The sequence below is a fragment of the Musa acuminata genome, chromosome BXJ3-1 (genome assembly GCF_036884655.1).
Source record: "Musa acuminata AAA Group cultivar baxijiao chromosome BXJ3-1, Cavendish_Baxijiao_AAA, whole genome shotgun sequence".
Taxonomy (NCBI): Eukaryota; Viridiplantae; Streptophyta; class Magnoliopsida; order Zingiberales; family Musaceae; genus Musa; species Musa acuminata.
In genome coordinates, this window is record NC_088349.1 from 24,987,720 (window position 1) to 25,013,264 (window position 25,545).

The following is a 25,545-nucleotide window of genomic DNA, read 5'->3' on the forward strand; positions in this document are numbered from 1 at the left end:
CTCCAAGTCCCCTATGCTGATGTATGAATCTAGACCCTTACCTCTAAAGGTCTAATCAACGCCATTGATGCATATAGAAATTTTATCAAAGAGGATGACTAGAATAAGAAAAATTATTAGACAAGTTGAAAGGCATTATGGTAACTTGTAGTTGCCCAAAGATCAAATCTTTCATTGGGAAACTTTTAGAAGGGCCTACCTACAACCGATCTATTTGCCCAAATCTTGCACTTCCAATCTTAACTATACCTGAATTGTCACCTCTTTACTGACTTCTCCAAACATTTTCTTTTTTAGTATAATTTGCTACCTCTATTTGGTCCTTAGTAATGAAAATGCTTCTATACTCTCTCCTATCCTTCAATAGCTAGGATGAAGAGTCCTGGTTAAAGGAAGGAACAAACTTAGAGGTTTAGGGTGAACTTTATATTAGGTGTTTTATTACTAGTTATCTTTAGTTTTCTTGGTTATATCATAATAATTACAATCATCAATCTACTCTTCTATCCATATTCTATAAGGCTACGGTTGATTCTAAAAAATTTATTAGCTATAGAAGATTCCACGGGACTAGCAATAATGAAAAACACTTCTTATATCACCTTTTAGTTTGGAATGTGATCATTCTCATAGCCCTATTTCTATGGGTAAAAGTGGTGGATTTGCTCTCAAAGATCCTGAAAGCAACCTACTGATGGCTAGTGGCTTTCCTTGTGTTTCCAATCCACTCATGGCCGAGGGAATGATAATTTTGGAGGGATTAAAGCAAGCCTTGCTCCTCCATCTACATCATTTGAAAGGCTTTATCGATTCACTTCAACTCATTAATATTATTAATTTCGACAAAGATCCTCCTTGGACTCTAAATAATGTTATTTTAGATATTAAGGCCTTAACTTCATGATTATATGTTATTCGCTTCAATCATTTTGATATAAACTCTAATTGTTTAGCATATAATTATATCAATCTTTATAGGTCATTACGCTCCTATGCACTTGGATATGCTTCGAAGCCCATGACCTCTTATTTGTATATATATATATATATATATATATATATATATATATATATATATATATATCCTAAATCGACTTTAAACCTATTTTGAAGTTTAGTAAAAAAATATTTACTAAACCAAACTACACACTTGAATAGGTGGTCTAAGATCCACATGTTTATACAGAGATAAAAAGATAAAAAGAAAAAATTATGAAGGGACGTTTCGTAAAAAATAAACAAAAGAAAGCTTTTCCAAGCAACTGGACCTCTATCTCTTCCCTTCCTCAAATTCAAAACTCTAATAGGGAGCACATTTTTAACTCTCACTCTTGATGAGATCAAGCCATTTTCCAAATGAGTTCTAACAAGAGCCTCAGTCCTAATGGTTTCAATATTGAATTCCTTAGAAACTAATGAGACACCTTTAAAATAAGCATCCTTTAAACTTTTAATATCTTTTATAAATAAAAATATTATCCCCGAATTAGGGTACAACTATAAGGCTAACCTGCTAGGTTGTGAACACTAGCAATAATAAGATCTATATTTTGTATATGAGATATATTAATTAAAAAGGTCAAAAGAAAAATAAAAACCTACTCAAGAATTCGCCACCAGTATTCAACAAGATATGAAATGCCAATCATAGAATGAACCACAAATCGTTTTCTGATTCATGACTTTTTGGGAGAAACCTAGCAAATGAACATATGAAACCTTGACAAAGGCTAGTATAAATGGTTTCAGACTGTAAATGGAGACGAAAACCAAACCATGAGTTTGAAGATTTTCTCACAGTCGACATTTCTCACATCCTACATAGGCCATCACTACACTTCAACATGCAAACAAATTTCATAAATTTAACAGGCACATCCACACAATTAAACAAAACAATCAAGTTCACAATGTGAACATAAAGTTTCAGGGCTATTTTTGAATCTGCTAATTCTGCTCACGCTCTTGTTCAACTTGACAGAGCTTTACTTCAACAAAAGCCGCAGGACATGCAGATAGAAGTCTAGGATTGTAGAGCAACTGCCTCACAAATGTTTTTATGTTTTCAGATACTCCACATCATTGCTAGTGTTGTATTTGGCATGTTCCAAACAATCTCTGCATCATGAAGTACATCGACCAAAAGAATGTTATTTAAGTTATTGTGATCAGCAGATTGAAGCATAATACAATCATGAAAAAATATTATACTGCACCAAGCTGGATTAAGTCGATATCTTAAGGTCTATGCATGCAGAAATGTACAATCCAGAATACTGAAAATGTAATTCGTTAAGATAACTTCCTAGATATGATCTGAATTCTGTAGTATCTAAATAATCCTAAAATATAATCATATATATCCATAACCATAAGTAGCACTTAATTGTTTTAGAGTATAATAAACTATAGAACCATATGTTATCATATGAAGGACACACCAGAAAGATGCAACAGAATACGTATATAAGAAAAGGATCCAGGATTTTTTAGCTTTGTTTTCGGATTCTAATGACCTACATAAGTATCTTTATCTCATGCAAAAAATACACAAAACTGATAATACAAAAGACATTTACTAAACCAAACTATACACTTGAATAGGTGGTCTAAGATCCACAGGTTTATACAGAGATAAAAAGGTAAAAAGAAAATATTTATGAAGGGACGTTTCGTAAAAAAAAAACAAAAAAAAGCTTTTCGTGGAAAAATTATATATTTTTTACCAAATTTACCTTCAGAGCAATATTAAGTTTCCATTGTGAAAATAACTTTCGAGAGAGTGCAACTATAAGGCTAACCTGCTTGGTTGTGAACACTAGCAACAATAAGATCTATATTTTGTATATAAGATATATTAATTAAAAAGGTCAAAAGAAAAACAAAAACCTACCCAAGAATTCGCCACCAGTATTCAACAAGATATGAAATGTCAATCATAGAATGAACCACAAATCGTTTTCTGATTCATGATTTTTTGGGAGAAACCTAGCAAATGAACATATGAAACCTTGACAAAAGCTAGTATAAATGGTTTCAGACTGTAAATGGAGACGAGAACTAAACCTTGAGTTTGAAGATTTTCTCACAGTCGACATTTCTCACATCCTACATAGGCCATCACTACACTTCAACATGAAAACAAATTTCATAAATTTAACAGGTACATCCACACAATTAAATAAACAATCAAGTTCAATGTGAACATAAAGTTTCAAGACTGTTTTTGAATCTGCTAATTCAGCTCACGCTCTTGTTCAACTTGACAGAGCTTTGCTTCAACAAAAGCTGCGGGACATGCAGATAGAAGTCTAGGATTGTAGAGCAACTGCCTCACAAATGTTTTTATGTTTTCAGATACTCCACATCATTACTAGTGTTGTATTTGGCATGTTCCAAACAATCTACATCCTGAAGTACATCGACCAAAAGAATGTTATTTAAGTTATTGTGATCAGCAGATTGAAGCATAATACAATCATGAAAAAATATTATACTGTACCAAGCTGGATTAAGTCGATATCTTAAGGTCTGTGCATGCAGAAATGTACATTCCAGAATACTGAAAATATAATTCGTCAAGATAACTTCCATTTGTCCTTTAGGAGGTTGTAGATATGATCTGAATTCTGCAGTATCTAAATAATCCTAAAATATAATCATATATATCCATAACCATAAGTAGCACTTAATTGTTTTAGAGTATAATAAACTATAGAACCATATGTTATCACATGCAAGGACACACAAGAAAGATGCAACAGAACACGTATATAAGAAAAGGATCCATGATTTTTTGGCTTTGTTTTTGGATTCTAATGACCTATATAAGTATCTTTATCTTATGCCAAAAATACACAAAACTGATAATACAATAAAGAAATGTCACAAATATTGAAAAAGGACACAAAACCTTTTGGCAATGATTTTGGAACACCAATTCCAGGCAAAGGCAAACGTAACACAACATTAGAGGAGACATCAAACCCTGCTCATAGAGACAATGTGAAATTTCATATATGTATTGTTCAATATTCCACTCATCTAGATGTCACCATGAGCTTATTTTTGAAAAGGTACAATAGGACTACTTCCACTCAACTTCAAATCTGACATCTATAGCCGACAACATTTTAACTTTTTTTACCATAATTTAAAAATAGATCTATTCTGAGCTTTTCATCATAGTCAACTAATCATGGTTGAGTCAATACATGAAGCCCGCCAAAGTGTAGATTGTGCTATGCTTTGGTTTTGATTTTTGTACTTTTTACAAATGAATTCTTCCCATGAACAGATTCTGATTCATGGGAAGAATTCATTTAGCAGCAACTTAAATAACAATCTCAAGGCTAAATCAGACCACTGATTTAGCAGCAACGAACATATGATATTTTCAACAGGGTCTGCCATTTGCTTCTTTTGGCTGCACTTGCATTTTGATGCAAAGATTTTGGAAAGAAGGTTGCCAACCTTGACACATGATATCTACCAACTAGCATGGAAAGACCAGCCTATGTGCTGAATGGGGGCTTCATACCAAACCAATATAGAAGGTCCACAATGGCGTTCCTCCAATCTGTAGACCATTTTTGTTGTGCAGAAAGGTGGAGGTAGCAAATAAGCACCAAGGACTTCAATAATAGGAAAAAAATCTTACTGCACAGGGAGAGACAACTGCATACATTTGAATTCCCAAAATTTTGTAGTAACCAAAGCCTCTTACCGTGGCAGCCATTTCTACCTTGCATAATCTGATTGCATTTGACCGAGGGTAAGGCCGAGAAAGGAAAGAAAGAACTTCCCCAATGAAGTCCTTGTTTCCGTGAAACCTCTAATGGTTGTCCATTAACTCTGCTGATTGATCCAGTACATTCAGACTTATGATGATGAACCATAATACATGTCTGAAAAGCACCGGGCATGGATTTCTTGCTGTAACCTGGAATTGTATGACCATAACTTGATACAAAAGCTAAAGGATAGAAACATGCAAACATCATCAAATAAGAATTATCTTCGTGCAGATGGAAGTATTTGATGGGAATATCACTCTAGAATTAGGATAAATTATGCTCTCTCACAAAACAAATCAAAACATTTCCCCTCCCACTTATCTCATTTAGAAGAATATTAGGGATTAATGATTGAAAAAAATTTAAAAATCATTTTCCAGTAGCTAATGTAGACTGGAATCCCAAATAGAGTGTGTCGGAAGATACCAAATCTGTATATGCTTCAAAGAGATATGCAGAAGCTATGCGGACTAAAATCCCAGAGATCAATCTTATGATGATGAGAGCTAGAGATAAGAAAGAAAATGCAAAATAAAATTTATCACCTAGAATTTACAAACAGCATGTTGACCAACAATGTTACACAACGAAAACATAGATTGTCGTACAAAATCACTAAATCAAGTCTTAAATTGATTTGAAAAGAAACTGTATGCATTCACATGGTATGTCCAAAGAAAATTTTAATTAATGTAAGCTTCTTCATAAACTCATTGTTGAATCACCTAATCTAAGCAACTAGCAATGTTGAGCATGTGGAAAACAATAACACAAAAGAATTACCAGTAACTAATATCAAACATATCATCTCCAATTATTTCAGCATTTAATGCAAAAATAACTGAACAAAATGTCTGGACAAGAAATAAGAAACAAAAGAAAAAACATATAACTAGATTTGTGGAAAATAATCCTGGTAATAATCCTGGTACATGGCAATCCAAATCCTTTCAACAGATGGACCTGCATACTCGGTGTATCTCTCATGGTTCAGTTGAAGAATTATAGGTTATTGCAGCAAAAACAAAAAAAAAAAACAAAGGTGCACTATACCCAAGGTTTGAAATTTCGTACCGTACCGGAGTTTCGATGATCTCTCGGTACGGTACGGAACGGTATACCGCTCGGTATACCGAGCGGTATACCGAGTGATATATGTATATATATATATATAATATATATTTTTTTTTTATTGGCCGACGTCGCATCGCCTCGGCGACGTCGCCTTTTCCTTCCCCACACGGGGCGACGTCGCCGAGGCGACGTTTATTTAAATTATATATATATATATATATATATATATATATATATATATAGCGACGTCGCCGAAAAAGGCGACGTCGTGTCGCCTCGGCGACGTCGCAAAAAAAGGCGACGTCGTGTCGCCTCGACGACGTCGCCGAGAAAGGCGCTGCGTCGCCTCGGCGACATCGCCGAGAAAGGAGACGTCGTGTCGCCTCGGTGACATCGCCGAGGCGACGCGACGTCGCCTCGATTTTATTTAAATTATTAATATATATATATATATATATATATATATATATATTATTTTATTATTATTATTCGTTCCGCTCGGTAACGGGCGGTCCGCGTACCGATATCCCATCGGACCGGTACGTACCGCTCGTACCGGGCGGTACGGGTCGGTATGGCAAACCTTGACTATACCCATAAAGTTTTAGCTCACAAACAACTACGACATCCAAAATGAATCATAAAATTAAATCAAACCAGGAGAATAATGTAATTAGTCTCATCAAATATAGAATGCAAAACTGGTTCTCACACACATATATGGGGTAAATTTTCAGAAAAAACTCCTAAGTTTGAGAATTTTCGAGATAACACCCAAAGTATGAAAATTTCCTAGAGAGTACCTCTTTTTGTCAAAATGAACATTCCACTCCCATTAGCCACCACCCTCCACCTAGCCCCTAGTTATGCCATCGCCGTACCAATTGACCCCTCTACCGGACCAATCGACCCCCTCGCAGGACCCACGATGAAGGTGCAACATCCGCGGCCAACAATGGAGGCTGTAGCCAATGGCAAGGATGCCCAAGAGACCATGCTGACGAGGAAGGGGTGCGAGGAGGCTATGCAGTCCCTATGCAACTAATGACCAAGGTGCGGCAACAAACCTCGCTCGAGGGCTACAAGCGATAGCGGCAAGCCCTCCCGTGAGGGCTGTGGTCGATTTAAACTTTTTACCATATGTGATATTAGGAATTGCAAACAATAATCACAAGAGCTGTTGCTAACTTAATCTCATTAAATAAACTGAGAATTGGCATGAAGAAATACTGATTCAGAGGTTAGTTTTATGCTTGCAAGGCGTATAATTCAAACCACAAGGTGTGGATGCTGAAACTTGTGATAAATGATAGCAACACCATAATTAAAAATACTGAAATAGTAGCCATGTCATTAGTTGGTGAGCATTTAATTGAAACTTAACAAACTTCTCTAACAAGTCAACAGCTGATTCAGCAAAAGATAAATCCCAGAGACTAAAATAATCACAAATTATAACCTTTGGACTCGACTAAGATCCTTTTATCCAGATGGACCAGAACTATACTATCACTATAATCAAGCATTTGTTAACTGTTGATATAGTAAGCTAACTTCCACAATTTAGAACTTGTCAAGCCCTATCTTGAGACCAGCAGAAGACATAGTCTATTCATAGAAAGTCATGTACCTCTGTTCATATCACAAAAAAAAACCATAATAGACAATCATAATGCCTCATTTTCATCAAACTCATAGAATTATTTGTTTGATATCTCTTTACTATTATATTATTCAATTTGGTTTACTATTCTCATAGGTCTAATGACTGTTTTTTAAAATAGAAATTATGACACATCATACTAAAATTGAAATATTTTAAGCTTGGATTTCACTCTTGAATTTATCTTTTACGGAGATTATTTACTATATACTAACTTATTGAAACCATTTCAGATTATAAATTATACAATTTATAATCAGTTTTTTCAACAGCATTTGAGTGGTTGATGAGGACAGCTCTTTTGATTGTCAAACACAATTATAGTTGCATAATTGTCATACTTCTCTCCCTATATAATCAATCAAATGTCCTCCAATTATAGATTTTGAATAAAAGATTCTCCTTAGATTTGGTAAGTTTTTTAGGAGTTCTAATTATATTCAATTTAGTTGAAAAAATTTTCTAGTTAAATTAAAATTTCTAGGTGAATTACGATTTATTCTAATAAATCTCAAGATTTTGATGAGAGAAAAAAGTAAGACATTTAAGTGCTCTCGGAGATCTAGAGTTAAAGTGAAAAGTACTTTAGATTTATATAAGAAGATGTTAAAAAAAAATCATGTGAGGGAGAATAACTCAAAAAACCTCATAGTTAATCTTATATAATGAAGAATTCAATTTTTTTCTATAAATATAGGTAGAAATTTATCAAACCAAGTTAATCTTATGTTGATTTTCTGAAACACTATTTATTTGTCAATCTGCATATTTTGATTCATTTGTCTACTATTATTTTTATACTGATAATCAAATGTTTTCAATAATTTGTGCCAAGTTATTGTTCATTGAAATTTTTTTTAGAGTGGTTTGACTAGAGAATTTTCACAAACACACATGTTTTGGTGGTTTCGAGTATAAAATTATATATATTTTACTATTTATATTTTTATATACCCATGATATATCATCTGTATATTGTGCCTGATTTACATATCTGATATTACAAAGATCCTATCATTTATAATGTCCTAGTTGTTTTAATTAGCAACAACAACAATCATAATGAAGACATTGATTCATATTTTTATTCTGTCGCATTTTACTAACGATGATTGTTTGACAAGTTATGTTTCTAATATTAATATCAATTTGAGTTCATTATAACAATCAATTGATGAAGACTAACAACGTCGGCATATCTATAAGTTTTTTTTGAGCTTTGCATGAATACATTAAATTGGCATAGGATATTAGCAGTAGATAGGAACAAATAGAATGAGACAACCAAAACATGAAGTTGTCTGCATCTATCAAATTCCTTAGTTTAACTACAAACCATTTTCATAGATGGAAGGCTGCAGAACTCAAACAAGGGAAAAAGAAGAATGCAGTAAATGAAACCTGAAACCGGCCACGGTTTATTGACTCGATGTGGGGCTGTGGCTGACTCAACCTGCATCAACCTGTCAAATAATCTCATCTATGAAATATTCTCTTAAGTCAAAAAAGAAAGAAATAGAATATCATAGAATTACATTTCTGATAGGAAAAAAAAAATAAAGTTGGTAGTAAAAGTCAATGACAGTTATCATTTCTATATGAAAGCATACAAAAGCACTCATCACTATGTTTACTTCACCGCCATAGTAGCCACGAATTGTGCCCAAAAGCAATTCCTACCAACAAATCTATGTGGTCACCGAACAAGTTTTGCACACCAACAGTCATTACAAGCATTACTATTTATTTGCTCATCCAGTTCCTGGTTTTCATCTTCACACTACTCTCGGAAAACATAGCTTCCACACTTGACCTTTTATGAGGTGAATGCTTACGAAAGTTCACTTACAAAAATGCAGGCAACTTGGGTATACAACCAAGGTGACCGCAGAGAGCATGTGCGATGCTACTGCTTGTCAAAGAGAATTATAGGAGGATAGAAATTGCAATGGCATGGCAAGGCGAAATCAGATATCAATCAGCACTGACCAAGAAAGGGTGTTGACAGACACCACATTCGATTGTTTGGGAGCCTGAGGCAGGAACTTGCACCTGAAACTCAAGGTAAATATCGTAGAATTCAGTCCTAACAACACATCAGCAAAATTCCAGTTTGGAAAATAGATGAAGAGATAAGGAGAAAGCTTATCATGTTGCAGAAAAATAAAAGTTCTGATATTATAGACCTGAAGGTGGACTGTGCAGATGGGACATGCTACTTCCCTCGTTGGCTTCCAAGACTCATCAGAATTTGAACCTATGAAATAGGTACTACCATAAATTAGTCAATAGTAGTATATGTTATATCAGAAAACATAGTATAATGTTCTACAATATAGTAGTAAAGTACCCGACTTACGATTCTTGTTCAATTCCTCCTGTTGCAAAAATCAAGACCAAAACCTTAATTATTCATCATAATATCTGGGTTAAAGAAGTTAGATGCAAGAACTAATAAAGCTGGCTAAATGGATCATTTTCCAACAGTGAGAAAAATATGCCCTCCATATAAAGTACCACAGCGAGACATCTGTCTAAACATGATGGTCTATAGCAATAAAAAAGACTGCACCTGAAGCCTTCGCGCAAGATCTTCATGACTTTGCAGACCGGCAGGTTTGCTGACAGCTTCTTTTGCATTGCGTAACCTTTGAGAAACTTCTACCTATTCAACGTGAGAGACTCCCATGTAACATCAAGCAAATCACTTCTCAAGTCGTGTTTTTTAGTTAATGCTCAGAATATCTAACATTCATACTAACAACCATGCAATTTTAAGTTTCAGTACTTAAATTAGCAGATCAAGCATGTTAGGGCTGTTTTATTTCCACAGTTTCTACACTATATGTGAAGAAAAACGAAATTTTCAAGCTTTATACAAAATTAAATTTCACATGACAGTGAGATTTACATAGTTCACAAAAGTTAATTCAGTAATTTTCACTATCCCAAGAAATTAGTTCAGCAACCACAAAGTACATAATCTGGCCCCATTGACAACACCTTTCTCTAGTGAAAGTTAATCAAAATTGGTGACCTGTCAGCATTTGGTGACAAGTCAACACTAAGTTCACAAATGAAAAGCAACTTGCCAACTCTAATGCTTACATGTAATATGAACCAAGGTTCGCAATATCGTACCGTACCGGTATTTCGACCTGGGCTCGGTACCGGTACGGTACGGTATACCGAGCGGTACACCCAGGTGTACCGAGCGGTACACCCTGGGTGTACAGAGTTGGAAAACCCCGGGTGTACGCGGAACGACTGTTACCGGTCTGTAGCGGTACACCCTGCTACAGACCGGTAACAGTCGTTCCGCGTACCGAAAACCTATCGAACCGGTATGTACCGCCCGTACCGGGCGATACGGCTCGGTACAGCAGACCCTGATATGAACTCAGAGGGCCTGAACACAAGACAAGACAGTGAATTTCTCGAGGACAAACTAGTTCAAATTTTTTGTAGAACATCCATGAACAAAGAAAAGAATGTTCAAGTAAGACAATTCAAGCTATGATGTAAGTGTACCACCACTGGCTAATAATAGCCATAATGTAAGAACTAGTTTAGATCTTTTGTAGAACATCCTTGAACAAAGAATACAATATTGATCAACTAAGACAATTTACGCCATAATATAAGCGAGACTACCGCTGGCTGATAACAGTGTTTTATCAACCTAAGGTGCAAAATCTAGCTAATGGACTTGCAGCAAATCCTCTGGATGGAAATTCAATAAAGATGTAAAATGAAAAGTAATTCACTCAATTGGCTAAACAAATCATATTTTCTTTAAAAACCACTTTCTTCACCCTTATGATTAATGATAATACTAAAATATATGAGTCTATCACTGCAGATTGTTTCAAGGAGGATCCTTATAAAAACACAAATCTCTTTAAAAGACAGTCAGGGTCAGTGGAGGGGTAAAATGTTTTTAGCAAACCTAGCTTCCAAAAAAGAAAAAGATCTCCTTTTAGCAACGATACATCAGATTTTATATGAGATTGGAACAACAAATAACTACTGCTAGAAGAAGACCCATTATAAATATAATATCTTAAAAGACTTAAATAATGTTTATTACCATCATCATCTCGACTTCCAGAATATCAACAACCGAAACTTTCTCCTGAACCCAAAAGGTTATGCAGACACCTAAATTTGAACCACTATTTAATATACATTATCAGTGAAGACCAACCTGACATAGTTCAAACTTAAAACTGCATATCTCTACAAGCATCAATTTTCAGGAGTAAGAAATGACATCATCAAAAGTACAAAAACCAATTTGAGCAACGATGTTAAAAGCAAAGGATAAACCAGTTAATATACCATGCATCTATCACAAACTCGGACTTGCTGAGCATTTTCTTCTGCAGTGAGAGCAATTCTACCCTTTGTGCACTTGTCGCAGAAAATATCACCACAATTCCTGCAATGATGCTGAAAGTAAAGAATGGAATTGTCATGCTATATCACAAGGAAAATTGTGATATCAAACAACATTGAAAAGAAAACTGATTAGATGAAAATCATCACCCTGCGATTGAAAGCTCCAAAATCTGATCCACATGATGTGCATTTGCTAACAGCTTCATCCGGAACCTAAATGTATGGCAATACAGGTATGCTTCAACTACTGCAGATCATAAGAATCGTAATAGCAATTTTGAATCAAGGGAAATACAACAATAACTCAAAAATTAAGATACCCAGCTGGCCAGTCAATAATATGGATAGTCTCATTCAGTATACATTGCAAGCCAGATTTACTAATAGCTTCTTTGACCAAAACAACCAGCATATATGAATACATAAACAAAATACATCACAAAAAAAAGGGACACTTCAGCCTCTCATATGCAGCAAACAATATAAAATCAACAAAAGGCAATAGAGCCAGCACCAGCTCCAGAAACAAATAAGGTTTTAAGTCACAAAAACAAATGAAAGTATCTCGAGAATAATCATTTTTTCACACCAACAAATATCAAGTTGAAAAAATTCTTTAATAACCAAAGAAAAAGCATCTAAACTTACCCAGTGATCTTTCTCCCCATTAGCAGGTTTAATCAAGTTCATCCAGTCCACCAAACTTTTTTTCCTTTCAGCTGATTGATCAGATACCTTGCTAGCATCAGCAGCTTCTTCGCCTTTGGTTAGGCTACCATTTCCACCCATATTTGCACAAATGACATTGAAATACATAAAAAGATACTATGGAAACATGTAAAGATTACAACCAAAAAAAGAAACAAAATAGCTAAGAAGTTTGAGTGACATATTGAGAGAAAATTTATTTACAATTACAGACACTATAATGATCTATAGTGTCAGAAGAAGTCCAAATATCTAATTAATGCCTGTAGCAGGAATTTGACCAGTAATTCAAGGAGTTCAAGAAAGTTATCTACATTCAAAAGAGAAGCTACTCATCTAACAAAATAAGGATTAATGGTTTGCCATGAAGAACTGATCTTTCTGCTGTTTCTTCTTGAGCTTGACATGTTTTGCACAATACTAAGATCAGGCAAGGTTAGATAAGTTTGGGCCGTGCAGATCCTCTAGTAACATGATCAACCTGAAATAAGAGGATGATTCTATGTGTTTTGTGAGATCAAAGAACAATAATTGGTAAATCTGAAAGTACTGTATGATTTTAGAGTATCTGGTCGAAAAATAGATAGTGATGTTGGGTCTTGAAAATTCAAATTATCGTAAATCTGCCAATATACTGAACGACAAGATTTCTAATTTTTCTCTCAGATACATAGGGTTTACCCTTAGACCAGATGTCTCATGTCTCGTGAGCAAATGATTAGTCCCAGCTGATAATATCATAGTTTTCTTCCAGACAATCTTGTCTCACATCTAATCTCAATGATGACCTAGGTTTATTACGAAACAGTTAAGATCATGCATATGAGTTCTCAAATGTTTTTCAAGCTGGCTCTTAGCGGCCTTCCACAACCCTCCACCTTTTTCATTCGGGCTTGGGACCGACATCGGCGGTGTTAAAAACATTTGGACGGATATTCTCCTTACAAGAGAGAGAATAAAAACTAAATCTTTCTTTTAAATAAGATAAAACCTGAAAAACCTAGTAGGAATTTGAAAATGACAATTGTAGAAATGGAAATAAGTATGTCCAAGTATATGGCTTTACTTCCTGTTCAATTTTCTAATCAATATATGAACTAGTTAGCACAGATGATCATAATAGAAAATGATTTGATGGCATTCTTCATAAGGGAAGACATTCGAAGATCAAGAGATAACTTCATTAACAAGCGTATTAAAAGAAAATAAATGGAAAGTAAAAAATTACCAAGAGATTGGAAGAGAATCTTTTAGATAAAAATTTATATGAAAGGAAATAATTAAATTGCTCAAACCATCAACGACTTGACTTAAAGAGCCATACTGTAATATCAAAAAACAAATGTTCAAAATTTCTCAAACTATCAGAAATTGAGTTATCCGTCATCATGTTTGCTGTTGTGGTCAAATGCAACTTCTATTTCAGCAGACCCTAAGAGTTCTGCAATAATATATACAATATTTGTAACTTGGATTACATATAATGTGTCTCTAGGATTGCATCCCTAACTTTTAGGTTGCTAAGGTATAATGAAACAAGCAACAATAACATCTAATGCAGGGAAGTCAAACACTAAAAATGAATAACAAATGCATGTTTAGTGACATGACATTGGCTCCCATGAAATCTAAAATAGCTAAAATTGAAAAAAGCCTAGTGGGCACTTGTTTGTAAGGCTGCTTCATGAATTTTGCACTCTTTTGGTTGAAGATACTGACAATGAGAGTAGTTCCATCATACATCTTAACGTCCCCACCAAGTGCCTTCTCTAAGTTACACAATCATCTAGAAGTAACATTCCATACGTTACCAGAAATAAGGTTAATTCAAATCAAAGATGCATCAAAATTACTCCTTAAAAAAAATAAATATACACAACAAGGTCTAGAATCTCTCTAATATCAGTTTCAATATTCTATGAGACCAGCATGGTACTAATATATTGGGTCATACCTGATATCACCTGAAAAGATAATAGAAAAAACAAAACAAACTAGCGTCGGACCGTATGGTCTGAAACCAATCCATAGTCGAAGGTACTGCAGTAGAAGCACACTATTTAAATCCATGCAAAAGACAATTAAAAGACAAGGATACTATTTGAATATAATGCATTGAAGTTTTTGTAACTTACACTATTCAGATACTAAAACTATCCATGCTTGTGAAGTTTTCTATCGTTTTCAACATTAAAGAAATATCATCGACAAATCTGAATGAAAGTGTAAGATAATTAGATATAGACAACAAATGATAGATATCATCAAACATCATAAAAATATGTCTTAATTGAGATATACTCGACTTGAAAGAAATCTTGACAGAAATTTTCTACCAACTATGCATTACTCTTTCTCTAAAATGGTGAGCTAGAAGATTTCATTACATTTATAAAATACATTTAAATGGCAGAAATTAACTGATCTTTCCCACTTTTTACCAAATGGCAGAAAGTAACTCAGAAAGTAATGAATTACATCAGAAATTGAGACACAACACAATTTTCATTGATTTCAATTTTAGTTAGTTTGATTGATAATGACTGTCCGGGCACGATTTAAGACGTGGACTACCTCATTTCAGGCTGTATGGTATGGTTTTTTACCTTTTTTGTAAAAAAAATGCTAGGCTCGTTTTCCCTTTTCGAAGACCCGAATCAAACCATTTTTTCTTTTAAAATTACTTGAACTGGTTCTCCTTCTAAGGTTCGTGTCTCCTCATAAGCCTGTTTTGCTCTTTGTGCAACCACCGCCAAGTGTTCTCATCTTCTTTTCCTCTTCCACCATAGCCTCCTTCTACCTCTATTTTTCTTCCTCTTTCCTCCTCCCTTCCTCACCCCTAGTAATGTCATTTTAGTTCATATTGTTGCTAGTAAAGTCATTTTAGTTAAAGCATAGTAAGCAATATAAAATACAACATTAGAGAGCTTTAATGACTACATAATAATTATATCATAAATGCATAGAAACTTCTTCCTGATAAAATTACACATTCAATATCAAGGGCTTGGATTGCACACTTGGCTTCATCACCCTTTCTAGAGCCAATATGAAGCCTTTGATTTCAATAAGCAAGCCTAAACAAAACTTTGGACTCTAGAAAGCTACTGTAAGTTCAAACTAGACAGCATAAGACCTGACAATGAAGAAAATTCATTCTACATATCGCAATTGTGGTTACCCAAGAAATGAAGAGAATAAAACCATTAATAAGTTACTCTCTAATTTCATCAGAACAAACACACTCAATTGGGAAAAACCCACGGTCAAGGAGAGTTCATAGATCATTAAATTTTGGTTATACTATTCCATAGCAATTTTGGAAAGGAGAATGGAACGACCCATATTATAGGAGTGTCATCTAGTCAATAAGTTACTCCCTAATTTCGCTAGAACAAACACACTCAATTAGAAAAAATCTAAGATTGAGAAGAATTTATAGATCATTAAATTTTGGTTGTACTATTCCATAGAAATTTTGAAAAGGAGAAAGCAAATAACCCATATTATAGGAGTGTCATATGGTCACTAATCCTTCTCAAGAATATGACGAATAACAACCACCAAGAGAGAACTCCAAGATCACAAAAAAGGTAGCTTTGCATTTAATATTTCTATTTAAGGCCACAAAAAAATTTGAAAATTACATTTTCTTTCATAATTTCAGACTTTTTGAGATTCTCAGATTTTTTTTTTTAATTTCTCTAACCCAATTCCCTAGCTTCAAGAGACATTAACGTAACCAAAGAACCCACCAACACCAAAGCTTATTCAACCAGATAGAAAGCAACTACGATTGTGACTATTTGAATTTAAACCACAACCATTGAAAAACTCAACATTATACAACCCCAATAAATATAACCAATTATACAACATCTCAATGGATGACAATAGCTATCCATGATGTCTTCACCTGTTAGTGTTGTTGACAACACTGGATGACTTTTATGAATCTTGAAGGAGACATATATAAAGAGATGCACAAATTACTAAATATGACATGTCATGTAGGACTAGATAAGCGACATCAATCAAATATTTCCTATGTAAGATTAAAGAATGGAGTTCAAGTCAGAAAGATGCCTCAGAAAGATATATTTTCTGAATTTCATCATTCAATGACACAGCCAAAGCAATAATATACTCCTAGATTCTAGACCTCTAGAAATGCACACTTAGAGCAACCATAAAACTATTTGCTGCATCATGATCAATGGGGGAATAGAAACATACTTTTGGCAAATGTAACAGCATGAGCTAATTGTGCAAATTCTTCAAGTGATTCATCAACAGCAAATGATGATGTTGATAATTCAGTGCCTTTACATTCAACTCCAACAAGGTAGGCTTCCTCTTGACAAACCTATATTCTTAATATGATAATTCTTTAATTCAGGGTCTGCCGTACCGAGTCGTACCGCCCGGTACGGGCGGTACGTACCGGTCCGATAGGTTTTCGGTACGCAGACCGACTGTTACCGGTCCGAGGCACTGTTACCTGGGTGTACCGCTCGGTATACCTACCGTACCGGTACCGAGCCCAGATCGAAATACCGGTACGGTACGGTATTGCGAACCTTGCTTTAATTTTAAAATGATGAAAAAATGAGCTACATATCAGTTTGTAATATATTTTGTCAGAAAAGTGCAAATTGAAAAAAACACAAATAAAAGAGAAAAAACAAAGGCTAAAGGAATTGAAATGTGTCTAAAAATTTTATTCAGAAATGATCTATGATAAAATAATATCTAGGATGCAATTCAAGAGTGAGATAATGTCTCTTTTTTCTTTCTTAACAAAAAGACTAACAAAAGTTACAATTTCTATATAGTAATTGTCAATAATTCACAAGAAAGGTTACATAGTGTTAAGAGGCAAGCCAGAAGAGCAAGTAAAATACTAATGACTTTTCAATAATCAAATTTGAGAAACCACTAGAGATATTCTCTAGTCAAGGTAATATAATAGCTTCAATAAAAAAAGATACTCAAACCTGATTCTCAAATTCTATAAGTGAAGCATCTTTGCTCTGGGTATGTTTGTCCCTGAATGAACAAATAAAGAATGTGCCTTGATCATAAAATAAAAGAAAGATAAACCTCAACATATGAGTAAAGCATCACAAATGACAGTCTATAAGAAAGTTGCTGTAGGTGAAATTATCTGCGTAGCATGAACCATGAAGCAATTTGCTAACTTAATCATCATAGTGATTATAATCAAAAGATGTTAGGCAAATCTATTGTACAAAACTGAAAACAAATGAGGCCTGCACTAATATGATTACTAAGTTGACATAAAGATGTACATCACATTGCATATCAACTCATGAACAACACAAATTTGATATGAAAGAAAAACTGAATCTGGTTAGCATCAAATAAAACTATGTAGCAAAATTCCTATTCAATAAAGCTAGACAAGGATGGACATGATACATAGAAAGAACAGTAGAGTTTACTAATGATAGAAAGATATATTTTCTAAATTTCATCATTAAATGACAGCCAAAGCAATAATATACCCCTAGATTCTAGACCTCTAGAAATGCACACTTAGAATAACCATAGAACTATTCGTTGCATCATGTTCAATGGGGGAAATAGAAACATACTTTCGATAAGTGTAACAGCATGAGCTAATTGTGCAAATTCTTCAAGTGATTCATTAACAGAAAATGAATTATATATTCAGTGCCTTTACATTCAACTCTAACAAGGTAGGCTTCCTCTAGACAAACCTATATTCTTAATATGAAAATTCTTTAGTTTTAAAATGATGACAAAATGATCTAAATATCAGTTTGAAATATATTTTGCCAGAAAAGTGCAAAGTGAAAAACACACAAATAAAAGAGAAAAACCAAAGGCTAAAGAAATTTAAATGTGTCCAAAAATATTATTCATAAATGATCTGTGATAAAAGAATATCTAGGATGCAATTCAAGAGTGAGATAATGTCTCTTTTTTCTTTCTTAACAGAAAGACTGACAGAAGTCACAATTCCTGTATAGTAATTGTCAATAATTCACAAGCAAGGTTATAGAATGTTAAAAGGCAAGCCAGAAGAGCAAGTAATAAACTAGACTTTTCAATAATCAAATTTGAGAAACCACTAGAGATATTCTCTAGTAAAGGGCTAATATAATAGCTTCAACAAAAAATGATACTCAAACCTGATTCTCAAATTCTAATAAGTGAAGCATCAATGCTCCAGGTCTTTTTGTCCCTGAATGAACAAATAAAGAATGTGTCTTGATCATAAAATAAAAGAAAGATAAGCCTCAACATATGACTAAAGCATCACAAATGGCAGTCTATAAAAAAGTTGTTGCAGGTGAAATTATCTGCGATGTTAGGAAAATCTAAAGCATCACAAATCTAAAACAATTAACAAATGCTTGATTTGTGATACTTAATCATCACGATGATTGTAATCAAAAGATGTTAGGCAAATCTATTGTACAAAACTGAAAACAAATGGGGCCTGCACTGATATGATTACCAAGTTGACAAAAAGAAGTGCACATCATGTTGCATATCAACTCATGAACAACACAAAATTTGATATGAAAGAAAAACTGAATCTGGTTAGCATTAAGTAAACTATGTAGCAAAATTCCTAATTAATAAAGCTAGACAAGGATGGACATGACAGATAGGAAGAACTATGGAGTTTATAAATGCTCCAATTTGAGCTCAATCAAACAGGAAATACTGGACCTGATGCCAATTTTGATTTCAGATCTGAGATTAGCTTTGTTAGGTTGAAAATCTTCAAGCCAAACTAACTAGAATGGTCAAAGCCACACAACTGGGCCAAAATAAGCATGTCAATTAAATGACTCAAAAAAACAATCACTTAAATGTTTCAACTGGAATTATCATGTCAATTTAAACCTTTTACATATATGATATTAGGAATTAAAATTAATAATCACAACAGCAGCTGAAAGCTTATTCTCCTTAAATAAACAGGGAAGGTGGCATGAAGAAATACCAATTCAGATGTCAGTTTTATACTCACAAGTAGCAGATTCAAACTACAGCACGTGGATACTGAAACTCGTGAAAGATGACTGCAATAGCATAATTCAAAATACTGAAACAGTAGCCATATCATTAGTTGGTGAGCATTTGTATGAAACTTAGCAAGCTTCTCTAACAATCTCATGAAGATTGCTACTAGTCTGCTACAATGCAACAGCTAATCAGCAAGAAAAATCCTGCAGACCGAAATAATCACAAATTAGAACCTTCAGACTCAACAAAGATCTTTTTATTACTATAATCCAAAAGGACTAGAACGACACTATCACTATAATATCCTATTTGACTTCATTTGTCAGGTTCAATCTTGAGACCAGCAGAAGACAGTCTATTAATGGAAGCCATGAGCCTCTGTTTATATCACAGAAAAAAAACGTAATAAACAGAATCATAATGCCTCATCTTTAACAAACTCATAAAATTATTTGTTTGATATCTCTTTACTATTAAATATTCAATTTGGTTTGCAGTTCTTATAGGTATGATGACTGCATTCTACAGAAATTATGACATATCCTATTAAAATTGAAATATTTTAAGCTTGGATTTCACTCTTGAACTTATATCTTACTTGGAGGTTATTCACTATATAGTAACATATTGAAACCATTTAAGATTCAAAATTATACACTTTATAACCAGTATTTTCAACAGCAAAAAAAGTCTGAAATTCTGGTGACTACATTAAAATCATAAGAAACCACAACTCAGCAGAAACAAAAAAAATATATAAACAGCTACCTCGTTGGTCTAATTATGCATAATTAGCATAAACAAACAAAGAATAACATCAACATGAAGATTCTCAAATTTAAATAAGGAAAAAAAAAATTTACATAAAAAGACAGAACTATAATAGTAGAATGTAACATGATTAAAAATATTAAAACTAGGACACATAAAATATAGCAACAATGATGTAGTGGTTATAGATTGCATGTCGATATGGCAAAGGTTATAGCAAATATATATGCAAAACTGAAAGAAAAATTGGATACAAAAATCAGACTTGCAACTGCATCCACATAGACTCGTTGTAAATAGACCTAAAATGCTGTAAAAATTAAAGCATGGTTCTAAATTTTCCATCTTAGGCACTTGCACTCATATCTAAAGATCACAAATATATAATGCGTGTATGAAAATATGTTGCCTCTTTGATGCCACAAACTTCTCTATACAATGCTACCAGCAATGGATTTTCTTCTCAAGCACTAGAGAAGTCTTCTGTATTATTCTCATAATCTTTTCCAACCATCAGCATTTTCATCTAGTACTTGAGAAGTCAACATGAAGATTCTCAAATTTAAAGAAGGAAGATTTAACAAATCACCTAAAAACATACAATAAGAATGTAACATGGATAAAAATATTAAAACTAGAACACATAAAATATAGCAACAATAATGTAGTGCTTATAGATTGTATGTGTCATCAATATGGTAAAGGTTATACCCAAGATATATGCAAAGCTGAAAGAAAAATTGGATACAAAAATCAAACTTGCAACTGCAACCACATTGGTTTGTTGTATAATAAACCTATTAAAATGCTGTAAAAATTAAAGCATGGTTGTAAATTTCTTACTTAACTTATGCGCTTGCACTCGTATCCGAAGATCTTAAATGTATAATGTTTGTATGAAAATATGTTGCCTCTTTGATGCCACAAACTGCTCTATGCAACGCTATCAACAATGGATCTTCTTGTCAAGCACTAAAGAAGTTTTTCGTATTACTCTCGTAGTATTTTCCAACCATCAGCATTTTCATCTTATGACACTAAATTGGGCAAAGGGCACAGTGTTTGCTTCAGGTTTTGGTGGTTTGGGAGTCTCAAAGACATTCCAGAACTTGAGTGTCTCATCTTCTGCTGCAGAAGCTACTACACCTCCCAATGGGCTCCCAGCCAAGTAAAGAACACGAGATGAATGACCAAAAAGCTCAGCTTTTCTCATCATGGATGTGTAATTCCATAGGGTGAGTTGATTGTTTGGAAACCCATGAGAGGTCAGCAATTCAGATTTGTTCTTGTCCCACAACAACGCACAAACTTCAGAGCCGGTATCAATCGAGTTCAAGCAAACACCATTAACAGCATTCCAAAACTTAATGCAATGATCATTGCGCCCTCCACCAGAAGCCAGCAGATTGCTCCTGGTAGGGCACCAATCAAGGGCCCTCACAGTGGAAGTGTGGTTGCTGATCTTGTGAAGCAATTGATGTTGGCGCGGATGGTGATTTGCAACAGCCATGCGGGTGTCCCATATGTGCACAAGTTTGTCCTTCCCTCCGCTTGCCAGATACCGCCCAAACAACTCGGACCATTTAAGACTACAAACTTCTAGTCGATGCCCTCTATAGTCACAGATGGCCCGGTCATCTTTTCTAATGTCATAATCAACAATACTACCATCGGATCTCCCAACCGTCAAGATTGCATTACTTCTCCACGCAAGTGAACAAACAAAGGAGTGGCTGTCACCTTGGATCCCAACCAACACACGTCTTGTTGCTGCATCAACCAGATCTAAATCTGAATTGCCTAATGCCACAGCTAGAACTTTGCCGTCTGGGGACCAGCTGATGCTAGTGACAGGGCTGTTGTCTTCTAGGGCTCGTGAAAACTCTGTACTAGACTTATTCGCAGCATTCCATAGGCACACTTTGTCATTGAGGCCAATCGCCAACACGTTATTGCTTCCCCAGTCGAGTAGATTCAACCTATCATCATCTAAGATATCATAAGCAGCCAAAACCCTATCTGCATCTTTTGGGATTCGCCTCTGTTGCTTCTTGTGCGGTCGATTGTCCTCGTCAAATTGGGACACCTTGTCGGCCGGTGATTCGGGTGCACTCTTGAATGCGAAGATGCGAGATCTGTTCTTAAAAATACATTGAACAAGAAGTTTTTGGTACGCCACACTCGATGGGGATTCTATCGAACCATCACGCTGAGGTCTGGAAGGCATGGTTAGAGCACAGCGCGCGAAGTCCATGTCCATCGCCGATCGGAACGGGATGAAGCGGTCGTACTCCACACGCCTGGAACGAGAAGAAGCCATCTTGCGAATCGAAACCAGAACGAGAAACGCCGAGGTGACGAGAGACGAACAAGAAAACCAGAAAGATCGAACTTCCCAAAAGAAACTTGAAAACCCAGACGATCGATAACGAAGAATTGATCAAAGAGAACCCCGAGAACAACAAATTTTCTGATTTTTGGTCACCGAAATTGTCAATTATATCAATCAAAACGAAGCCAAATCATCAAAATTCAACAATATCTTGAACCCTAAAAAATTTCGAGAGCGAAGCGAAACGAAACCTCAAGCAAAGGTAAAGGAATGAGATCACCACGACAAGAATCTAAATTCTCCCCTAAATCGGAGGAGAGGACGCTCACTCCCCTAACGAAGAATTGATCAAAGAGAACCCCGAGAACAACAAATTTTCTGATTTTTGGTCACCGAAATTGTCAATTATATCAATCAAAACGAAGCCAAATCATCAAAATTCAACAATATCTTGAACCCTAAAAAATTTCGAGAGCGAAGCGAAACGAAACCTCAAGCAAAGGTAAAGGAATGAGATCACCACGACAAGAATCTAAATTCTCCCCTAAATCGGAGGAGAGGACGCTCACTCCCAGCCAACGATCGCTCGAAGCTTTGTCCTTTCGTCGGAGAGCAGCTCCGACCTTCGCAGAAAGACGAGATCGCCAAGAGAGCAAAAGGAGAGCCGAGAGAAGAGCGCGCGAGAGAGAAGACAGAGGTTATGAGATGCGAAACAGGGTGGTCTCGGCTTATATAGACGCCACCGACCCAGCCTTGTGTTATATCGTGAAATCGTGCCGTTATATTCAACCGACCAATGTGTACTGACGTTGAAACGTCCCGCTATGTTTAACTAATAAGGTAACGGCATTGAAATCGCACCGTTATATACACATAATCACCGTCAAATTTCTGTTGCGTTACAATTTCCTCTGGAATTCTGTCGTCGAAGAGGTAGCAACAATTGCTTGTAATTGACCGTTTCACTTCAACGATAAAATACGTTAGAGAACAGACTCAGACGGAAGTAGAGATGAAAGCAGATCATATCATATATGAGAAATAAGATTTACTTGTCTATGTAAAGAAAATCCTAATTTTGTAGTTGTTGATATTATCATTTTTAATTAATACTTATAAACCAATAAAATTATCATTAGTATTATATGTTATGATCATCAACTCACAATATGATAATTCATATATGACAAATAAGATTCTAACAATAATGTTAAACTTAGTAATTTTTTTCGACATAAGAATAATTTTGATTCCAACACATTATACATCTAACGGTATCATGAGCTTATGCCAGATACTATATAAATTTTTGTTATCATCAATAGACGAGATCAAAACTCAATATCATGGTAAGACAATATTATTTACCTTGCTCCGATAAAAATAGCTTCCGTTGATATGTTTTAAAAATAATTATTATAGAAAAAGATAAATACCATCAAATATTATGTGATCAATATGGTAATAGAATAAGTATGCTCTTGTTCTTGACTTTTATTATATAGTTTAGATGATTTAACTGTGAAATGAACCAAACTAGTTTATCCGAACCAAATATGCCTCACATGGTATCTTCTCCTTCCTCCACTACTTTCTCTCCTATATTGATATCACTGGTCTTTTCGCCTCCCATCACGCTCTTATCTCTTTTTCCTCATCGTTAATATCTTCTTAATTTTTGGATATATTCACTTTTTTTATATACTATTTTATTATTCTCTCTGTCTTTAGCCATACGCGATCTCTCCCTTTCTTTCATTACTACCCCTCATCGCCTTATATGCCTTCCATACTCACCCATGTCGCTTCACCTAAAAAATATGCTAGATTAAACTTAAAAAATCTTAAAATTAGTAAATTTCGAAAAAATATTGACTCACTTTTCAAATGTTGTATCTCATATTTGGTAAAAGTCTAGAGTATAATGAACTTCATTTTTATTGATACATTAATAAATGAAGCTGGTTGCATTTATTTTCGTTAACAATATCAAAATATCCCGAATTATACTGCAAAAAATCTCTAATATTGCCAAAAATTAGAAAAAAAATATTGATTCATTATTAAGATACTATCATCCATTTTTGGTGAAAGTCTGAGATGAAATGAATATATTCCAATGGTTAAATTGATTAATGTATGTGGTTAAATTTGTTCATAAAATTAATTCAAAAATATGTCAAATTGGATTTAAAAATTGATAAATCTTAAACAATATTAAATCCTATGTATTTATTATCGAGTTGTTTGTCCATTTTTGGTGAAAGTTTGAGGTCCAATCAATAAGTATTCTAAGTATTCTGAAGTTAAAATGATAGACTTTAAAATTTTGACATAAGCATTCTGAAGTTAAAATATATATTTTCATATTTAATTTGAAAATGATTTTACTGCCAACCAATGCAAAATATCTGATCTATTAATATGTAATGAAATACAAGGAGTGCTACAACTTAATGAGATGTGAAAATACACTATATTTTTCTTTTTGATAGGTTAGATGGCATTTATGGAAATTCCTCATATTTTTATTTTTAAATATAATTAAAATTAGTATTAAAAGGTAATGATAATATTGAAAATACATTATGCTAAAAAATATCAAGAATGGTAATAACTGATATTAATAAAATTATTTACAACAATTGGATAGTATATTAAGAAAGGTGATTGCTTGGGAAAATACCTATGTTATAGGTTTTTCCTGATTAGTCACCCCACTCTAAAAGGTGGTATACAAAACAATCTCTTAAAATATTGTCATCCCTCTTTCT

The 25,545-nt window shown here is 34.3% G+C and overlaps 2 protein-coding genes across 6 annotated transcripts; both read right to left on the bottom strand.

Annotated features, from left to right (window-relative positions):
* Nucleotides 1–1,845: 1,845 nt before the first annotated feature.
* Nucleotides 1,846–19,923, bottom strand: LOC135628334 (protein FREE1-like). 5 transcript variants are annotated; one of them, XM_065134948.1, is made up of 14 exons: nt 19,673–19,923; nt 18,822–18,874; nt 17,640–17,691; nt 14,778–14,855; nt 14,597–14,682; nt 12,583–12,706; nt 12,082–12,147; nt 11,875–11,985; nt 10,106–10,198; nt 9,884–9,911; nt 9,720–9,790; nt 9,523–9,585; nt 8,935–8,996; nt 1,846–4,942 (listed from the first exon to the last, which is right to left on the bottom strand). In XM_065134948.1, exons 6-13 carry the CDS (start codon nt 12,622–12,624, stop codon nt 8,982–8,984), a joined length of 489 nt encoding a protein of 162 aa, XP_064991020.1. In that variant the 5' UTR covers nt 12,625–12,706; nt 14,597–14,682; nt 14,778–14,855; nt 17,640–17,691; nt 18,822–18,874; nt 19,673–19,923; the 3' UTR covers nt 1,846–4,942; nt 8,935–8,981. The 5 variants fall into 5 exon arrangements, 3 of the variants coding, with proteins under 3 accessions (XP_064991020.1, XP_064991019.1, XP_064991018.1); XR_010492822.1 differs by lacking the exons at nt 14,597–14,682; nt 14,778–14,855; nt 17,640–17,691; nt 18,822–18,874; nt 19,673–19,923 and having other exon boundaries at nt 1,846–2,118; nt 4,727–4,942; nt 12,583–13,577; XR_010492821.1 differs by lacking the exons at nt 14,597–14,682; nt 14,778–14,855; nt 17,640–17,691; nt 18,822–18,874; nt 19,673–19,923 and having other exon boundaries at nt 1,846–2,118; nt 3,067–4,942; nt 12,583–13,577.
* A 1,339-nt stretch (nt 19,924–21,262) lies between these two features.
* Nucleotides 21,263–23,456, bottom strand: LOC104000039 (cell division cycle 20.2, cofactor of APC complex-like). The gene has a single exon (XM_065135971.1). The coding sequence runs from the start codon at nt 22,757–22,759 to the stop codon at nt 21,464–21,466; it is 1,296 nt and encodes a 431-aa protein (XP_064992043.1). The 5' UTR covers nt 22,760–23,456; the 3' UTR covers nt 21,263–21,463.
* Between the last annotated feature and the right edge of the window lie 2,089 nt (nt 23,457–25,545).

Bases quoted from the DNA above. Each gene is read 5' to 3' on its own strand.
- LOC135628334 (XM_065134946.1), bottom strand. From the start codon at position 12,750: ATGTATTTCAATGTCATTTGTGCAAATATGGGTGGAAATGGTAGCCTA. The intron at 11,986-12,081 runs GTGATGATTTTC...CTTTACTTTCAG, and splicing joins TTGGAGCTTTCAATCGCAGG to CATCATTGCAGGAATTGTGG. The intron at 9,586-9,719 runs GTCTATAATATC...CTTGAGTTTCAG, and splicing joins TCTGCACAGTCCACCTTCAG to GTGCAAGTTCCTGCCTCAGG.
- LOC104000039 (XM_065135971.1), bottom strand. From the start codon at position 22,759: ATGGCTTCTTCTCGTTCCAGGCGTGTGGAGTACGACCGCTTCATCCCG.